The sequence below is a fragment of the Bicyclus anynana genome, chromosome 19 (genome assembly GCF_947172395.1).
Source record: "Bicyclus anynana chromosome 19, ilBicAnyn1.1, whole genome shotgun sequence".
In the NCBI taxonomy this organism is placed as follows: domain Eukaryota; kingdom Metazoa; phylum Arthropoda; class Insecta; order Lepidoptera; family Nymphalidae; genus Bicyclus; species Bicyclus anynana.
In genome coordinates this window covers 11,195,132-11,203,133 of record NC_069101.1, presented here as the reverse complement: position 1 = coordinate 11,203,133, position 8,002 = coordinate 11,195,132, and the positions used below count along the sequence as shown (strand labels likewise).

Below are 8,002 nucleotides of genomic sequence, written 5' to 3'. Positions count from 1 at the left end.
CAGGCTATTTCGGCATGGCTCTCTTAATGATATAATAAAAAGGGCTCTTGCCACCATAAATATTTCTGCGCTACCTCCTCGTGCCTCGACTAGTGACAGAAGGGCTGGCTCATTTTGTTTTTTTTTTTCTGGCCTGGCTGTCCAGGAATCTGCCTCAAAGGATCTGCCTGGCTGTCCAGCGCGAAAATGCTGTCAATATTCTTGCCACCATTCTACGTGGGCATGATTTGTATAGTTATTAGGATAAGTTAGTTGAAGTTCCTTATTGTATTCTTCCTCAATAAAAAAAAAGCTTTAATATCGTTTATATTTTGTCTACTCTACTAATGTTTAAAATTCAATTAGGTACTAGTCTAAATTAAAATACATAAACTGCTCATAACATAAAATACTCAGTGTTTTATGTTATGAGCGCCATTTAAAGTTATAGCAGGTCTAATGGCATAATTCTTTATTATTCCTTTTTAGTTCTGAATTGCTCAAAGAACTTGTTTTAAAATCATAAACGCATTTTGAAATGCGACAGAGGCGTGATGGTTTAGTAAGTAAATAATCTTTTGCAATAAATAATTCAGTTTATTTATCGATTACATACATTGCTGTTTATAAATAAGTTATATAGATACATAAATCGCTAAATCCGTCTTTAACTTCAGTGAATTAAAGGTCAAATATGTTGACATCTTTGTCTACTTTGGTGTTAACATCAACGTCGATGAAGTAGCTGTCGTTAACCACGGGAGTCTTGTCAAGCATATCGTAGTTCTTGAGCACGTACTTATTCCAACGAGTCCACATATCGCTGACCTGGGTCTTGTGGAAGATTATAACATCAACGAATCTCATGTTAGACGTGAAGAACTTCGTAGTGTCGATATGACGATCGAATGGGAAACCAAGAGGCATCTTGTCAAGCAACACAGTGGATCTGAAGTCTACAAACAAGTCCTTGCGGGTCGTGTCCAAGATTGAAATATCTACATTGTCAACCATCTTCAGTGGAGTGATAATGACATAGAGCATCATCTTCATTCCTCCGATACGACCTTTAGGCAGAAGCAGTCTAGTTGGGAAACCAGTGTGGTAGTTTCTGAGGTCCTTGATCAATAAATCTCTCACGTCGGTAATGCCGTCAATCTTCTTCCATAAATCACGAGTCATTATGCGGTCCTTAACAAGATTGTGCATATCATAGGAGTTTCTGACAATTGTGTTCTTTCCAGTTGTAAGTTTGTAAAGGAAGCTGTCCAACTCAACGAAGTTCATTCTGTTTCTGTTGATATCGATCAAGCGGCCCAAGTGATCTTCTTTCGGTCCCAAAAATACTCGTACTACGGAGTCGACTGTTTTGTCAGAAAGAACATCAACGGTTACTTTGAAAGGTCTGTGATTAAGGCGGCGTTTGCGTACAAAGAAGATCATGTCAGATGTAGTCTTCTTGAGTTCATCTTCGGTAAAGGTTACTGCATTAGTCATGTCCATGAAGTAATCGTCGAAATAGGTGACGAGTTTATCAACAACAACGTTGTCAACTTTAACTCCGGGGAAGTAGAGGTCCTCGCGTGTGTAGCTTGGGAGACGGTTCTTGAAGAGAATCAACAGGTAGACTAAACGCTTCTGCAGTTGGTAGAATACTGGATCACGGAGAGCAGTCTGGTAGTGGTCCAATACCGTTGGCACAACAAAGTATCTGAAATTACAAAAAGAAAATATTTATAAGTTAAACAAAGTCTACTACTACTCTTAGATACTACTATACTACTAGTCTTAGATTAGAAAAAATGTTTTGTACATACTTATCGCATTGCCAGGTGTTCAGCCCAACAACAGCTTTCATTAATATGAGAAGGTAGCGGTAAGAATCTACTTGAAGTTTCGTTAAGTCCGTCTTTTCAATAGTTCCATATACCAGCTTTCCTAAAACGTCAATATCTGCAGCTTTGGTCAAATCGATCCTTACACCATTGATCTGTAATAAGAGAAATTATTGATTTTTTCGTATTTATTCATATATAATAAATGTGTTACTTTGGTGTACTATCTTACCTCTATGAATCCCTTGACAATTGCATCAGTGATGATTCTTTCATAGTCTTTAACTAAGTTAACAATACCAATATCTTTGTTGTCAACAAACATTTGGTCGTTAAACCTGACAGGCAGTTGAACTCCGTTGTGAAGCACCATCCATGGCCAGTAACCCTTACGGATAGGCTTGTGCCACGATAGGTCAATGATATCTCCAAGTCCATTGGAAAGACGCTCTAGATAGTACCTAGCAAGTATCTGCTGGTATACGTAGAAGGTAAGTTCCCAACGCCTGACCATGTACTTGTTAGTGACGTCATTTTTCATCCAGAACGGATAGTCCACATGGAAGTAGTAGTAGTAAGTGTTAAGACCAATATCTTCCGTGAAGTATCTCAGCCTATCTTCGTCATTCAAGAAATGGCGACGGTCAAAGATGTTTTCATCGATTATGTAGATGCCTTTCTCAGTTTTCTTGATGCCATAGAAGTCGGTTAGATGAGTATCAAGGAGGCCTTGTTTCATTTTCAGTAAGTATGCTTTTTGGATGACGTCGGCACGGACGAAATAGTACGGATAGATTTCGTAGGGTGGTGGAAGGATGATTCCTCTGCAGTCATCGCGGTGTCTGACTGCCACAGTGAGAGCATAGACGAACATGCCTTCGTTCAAGTACAGGCGCATCCAGCACGCAGTCTTGATGAACGTGGTGAAGTCCTTAGCGTAGTACAGCATGTGGAACATGGTGACCACCTCCTTCAGTTGACGGTCGACGTGAAGAGTGAATATTTCACCTCTTGGCAAGAAACCCACTTTGAAATTGTCGAGGAAAGTCTTTACAACAACTTCTTTCTGTAAAATAAAAACAAATGATCGTTTGTAATACGATTATGTTTAAATAACGCTTAAATGTATCAGGAAGTTAATATATAAAATTAACTTCGTTACTTTGAAATAAGACTTACAGTGTACAAGTTAATATTGTCTTCGATCTTGAAGTTTTTGCCGATGTCTACGATGTCTTTGTACATACATGGACCCACGACTTTGTTCAGAAGCTTCAGTATGAAGAACTGCTTTTGCTTAATGTCCATTGTGTCTACTTTATCTGGAAAGAGTTAGTTTTATAGTTTTTAGTTATAAGATAATTAGTTAAATTTTTATTGCTACCTAAATAAAAATAGCGTTTTTACGTTTTTTCGTCGACGAATCTAAAAAGGCAATACGAGACTATCTTGAACTGATTTTGAAAATTCCGTTGCCAAAAGAAATCCACGTTTTATGTGAGAGGCTATATTAATTAATCCTCGTATTCAGAAGAAATGAGGAGATCCGCAGAAGAACCAGAGTCACAGACACAGCTCAACGAGTCGCGAAGCTGAAGTGGCAATAGACGAGGCACATAGTTCGAAGAGCCGATGCACGTCGGTATCCTAAGGTGCTGGAATGGCGAAACCGCACTAGAAAGCGCAGTGTTGGTCGACCCCTAAACAGATGGACTGACGACATCAAGCGAGTCGCAGGGATTCGCTGGATAAAAGCGGCTCAGGATCGTGAAAACTATTTCCTGCAGTGGACGTCTATCGGCTGATATGATGATGATGATGATTCCTACAGGAACGGGAATTACCCTAACTAACGAGTGAAACCTCGGGGCGTCTGCGATTGGTTAGTAAGCTATTAGGTATGTTGTGTATGTGGGAAATGGTTGTCACTTACCAACTAATATGTGATCGTCGACATCAGGCCGCGCCGCAGCCAGGGCCGCTAGCCCCAGCACCAAACACAAGACCGCCTTCATCCTCGCCGAGTCTTTGACAAATTGTGCCCACACTTCCAAACCTCCCCATTATATACTTACCGCCTGACCTGAACTGACCTTATTAATTTTGTTATAATGAATGCAACAAATAATTATTTTGTCGATAAGGTATTTTATGTGGGATTCAGTGATAGCCCAGTGGATATAACCTCTGCCTCCAGCAGCATGCACCTCCAACTTTTCAGTTATGTGCATTTAAAAAAATTTAATATTACGTGTCTCAAACGGTGATGGAAAACATCGTAAGGAAACCTGCATACTAGAGAATTTTCTTAATTATTTGCGTGTGTGAAGTCTGCCAATCCGCATTGGGCCAGCGTGGTGGACTATTGGCCTAACCCCTCTCATTCTGAGTGGTGACTTGTGGTCAGCATATGGGTTAATAATGATGACGATGATGATGATTTTATGTGGATAGTTACAGTAGAATTAAGTTTATTTTTAGTTATTCATTACCATTAGCTTATATTTTAAAAGTCCACAACATGGCCAGACCTCTCTCCTTATAGGATAGGGGATTTGGACCCTTTTTTATCCTTCACAAGTTAACCCTTGACTGCAATCTCACCTGAGAGATGATGCAATCTAAGATGGAAGCGGCCTACCTTGTTAGGCGTAGGATAAAAATCCACACTCATTTCGGTTTCTACGTGACATCGTACTGCCCCCCCTAGCCAAGTGGCCTAACTTGACAGATCTTGATCACGTGACGTGTCTACAGCAAATGACATACATCTTTCTAGTTTTCGAAGCGTTAGCGATCGTAGAAAAAGAATCGACGTTCGACGCAACTTCCCGTCAGCCAGACCTGGACCAATTAAGAAAACCTGATTGGCCTAGCTGGGGATCGAACCCAGGACCTCTGGTATGCAGGCTTCACGATGTTTTTCCTTCTCCGTTTGAGACATATTTAATTTCTTAAAATGCACATGTTTGAAAAGTTGGATGTGCATGCCCCGGATTCGAATCCACACCCTCCGGATTCGGAGGATGAGGTCATATCCACTGGGCTATCACGGTATTTATAAAACAAATAAAATTAAGGTTTAGCCTATAGAAAGATGAAGTTACCCGAAAAAAATATGAACTGCAAGCATACAAAGTCGCAGGCGCATCGCAGTTTTGTCAGTAAATCGTAATTTTATTATGTAGTACTACAATGTAAATGAAATTAAACAAGGTTACGCTTTCTTACCCCCCAAGTTTTGTAAACATTCAACAATGTATTCGATTCGTATGATAAAGTAAGTGCACAAACAATAACATAATTATCCATAAATAATAAAAACTTATCACAAAATTATGCACTGAGACACAGAATTATACACTAATAAAAACTATGGTCCGAGAAGACAATTATCTATACTTCTAATAAATCTGTAGAGAGGTCAATTCTGTACATGAAATATATTTCCAAAATAACTATCAGGTTGTGATAAGTGATCGATACTGATACCAAAAATGCAATCAGTAAAATTTTAGTCTGTCCGTCTCTATGCTCATTATAAAAACAAAAAGTACTAGACTGATTTTAATGGAACTTGGTACAATTAATCTTCACACTCCTGGGCAGGTTATAGTATACTTTTCATAATACAATCAAAAGGAGCAGAGCAGTGAAGGGAAATGTTTGGAAAACAGGAGAAGTTACTCCATTTTTATAACGATATTACTGTAAGGGCTGGATTAAAGAGGGCTAAGGGCGGACGAAGTCGCGGGTGTCCGCTAATAATAAATAAATTTATATGGACAATACACATCATCATGACTATCTAGCTCCAAAGAAACGTAGCTTGTCTTAAGGGTACTAAATATTGCTGATTAATTCATAATTAAAATTATACATATTATTAATACTTACACAATGTATAAACACACCCAGACACTGAAAAACACCCATTCTAATCAAATACAAATATTTTCTAGCTGTGGGAGTCGAAGCCACGACCGTAACCATAGCCGTATAAACACCTTGTAAATATGTATTCTCTGGCAACACTTAACAGGTAATACGAGTACTCCCTACAAAGTGGCAATACAGTACGTACGCTCTACAAAGTGCCAATACAGTAGGTACGCCCTACAAAGTGCCAATACAGTAGGTACGTCCTACAAAGTGCCAATACAGTAGGTACGTCCTACAAAGTGCCAATACAGTAGGTACGCCGTACCGAGTGCCAATACAGTAATTACGCTCTACAAAGTGCCAATACAGTAGGTACGCTCTACAAAGTGCCAATACAGTAGGTACGCTCTACAAAATGCCAATACAGTAGGTACGCTCTACAAAGTGCCAATACACTAGGTACGCTCTACAAAGTGCCAATACAGTAGGTACGCCCTACCGAGTGCCAATACAGTAATTACGCTCTACAAAGTGCCAATACAGTAGTTACGCCCTATCGAGTGCCAATACAGTAGGAACGCTCTACAAAGTGCCAATACAGTAGGTACGCCCTACCGAGTGCCAATATAGTAGGTACGCTCTACAAAGTACCAATACATTAGGTTCGCTCTACAAAGTGCCAATACAATAGATACGCTCTACAAAGTGCCAATACAGTAGGTACTCTCTACAAAGTACCAATACAGTAAGTACGCTCTACAAAGTGCCAATACAGCAGGTACACTCTACAAAGTACCAATACATTAGGTACGCTCTACAAAGTGCCAATACAGTAGTTACGCTCTACAAAGTGCCAATACAGTAAGTACACACAACAAAGTGCCAATACAGTAGGTACGCTCTACAAAGTGCCAATACAGTAGGTACACCCTACCGAGTGCCAATACAGTAAGTACGCTCTACAAAGTGCCAATACAGTAAGTACGCTCTACAAAGTGCCAATACAGTAAGTACACCTTGCAAAGTGCCAATACAGTAGGTACGCCCTACTGAATGTCAATAGATTAGGTACGATCTACAAAGTGCCAATATAGTAGGTACGCTCTACAAAGTGCCAATAGAGTAGGTACGCTCTACAAAGTACCAATACAGTAGGTACGCTCTACAAAGTGCCAATAGAGTAGGTACGCTCTACAAAGTACCAATACAGTAGGTACGCTCTACAAAGTGCCAATACAGTAGTTACTCTCTACAAAGTGCCAATACAGTAGATACGCCTAACAAAACCACCTGAGGCGTAGGTATTAAGCCTCAAATGTCAGTAATTAAAGGTACCTACATTAGACTGAAACACAGCTTTTAAGCTTGTAAAGCATATTAATTTGAAAAATAAAGATGTCTTGTATTATTTTTGTAATAAATACGTCTTTACTTAACAGAAAGTAACGAGGTATGGGTCGGTAAATTATATTTATTTTCAACCCTAGTAAACTGTAACCGGTTAAAGCCGAAAATCCCTTAATTGTGTTGAGTTTAATTTAAATAAAACTTTGAACAAAAAGGTTCGCTTCAATCTTTATTCAACGGGAATAAAACAATGGCTGGTTTTTGTGAAAGGAAAATCAACATTGTTTCAATTTTAATAATTCTAAAATAAATAGTATAAAAGAAACTTTGTATTTTTATCCTATAAGCCCTCATTCGCACGAGAGTTTTTTTAACGAACCAGTGTTCAAATATAGTCATCATCATCATCATATCAGCCGATGGACGTCCACTGCAGGACATAGGCCTTTTGTAGGGACTTCCAAACATCACGATACTGAGCCGCCTGCATCCAGCGAATCCCTGCAACTCTCTTACTAGTGCGGGGTCGCCATTCCAGCACTTTGGGACCTCAACGTCCATCGGCTCTTCGAACTATGTGCCCCGCCCATTGTCACTTTAGCTTCGCAACTCGTTGATCTATGTCGGTGTCTTTGATTCAAATATACCTACTATGAAGTTAAAATAAAGTCTATTTCTAACGCCCAAGATTGATAATGCAAAACTGCTCGAATAAAAGCGTCGCGTTTTAAAAACGCTGTCGTGTGAACTTAAACTTGTAATTGTTAAGTAAAACACAATGGCGGTTGAACTCAGACTGACTTTATTGAGTTGCTTGCATACATTTATTATTGAACTACCTACAATACATTACACTTCCCCTCTAAGAAAAAAAAAATTAAGGTATGTAAGCTATTAGTAGGTACTTAAATCGGCATACAACTTATAATTAGAATATATTGACATATAGGTACGTAAAA

The 8,002-nt window shown here is 39.1% G+C and overlaps 1 protein-coding gene across 1 annotated transcript; it reads right to left on the bottom strand.

The window, feature by feature from the left end:
• Positions 1-555: 555 nt before the first annotated feature.
• On the bottom strand, positions 556-3,838 carry LOC128199159 (basic juvenile hormone-suppressible protein 2-like). The gene is made up of 5 exons (XM_052887395.1): positions 3,748-3,838; positions 2,994-3,136; positions 2,047-2,880; positions 1,797-1,969; positions 556-1,690 (listed from the first exon to the last, which is right to left on the bottom strand). The coding sequence occupies exons 1-5, from the start codon at positions 3,827-3,829 to the stop codon at positions 661-663; spliced, it is 2,262 nt and encodes a 753-aa protein (XP_052743355.1). The 5' UTR covers positions 3,830-3,838; the 3' UTR covers positions 556-660.
• Between the last annotated feature and the right edge of the window lie 4,164 nt (positions 3,839-8,002).

Bases quoted from the DNA above. Each gene is read 5' to 3' on its own strand.
- LOC128199159 (XM_052887395.1), bottom strand. From the start codon at position 3,829: ATGAAGGCGGTCTTGTGTTTGGTGCTGGGGCTAGCGGCCCTGGCTGCG. The intron at 1,970-2,046 runs GTAAGATAGTAC...CTCTTATTACAG, and splicing joins TTGTCAAGGGATTCATAGAG to ATCAATGGTGTAAGGATCGA. The intron at 1,691-1,796 runs GTATGTACAAAA...TTGTAATTTCAG, and splicing joins AACACCTGGCAATGCGATAA to ATACTTTGTTGTGCCAACGG.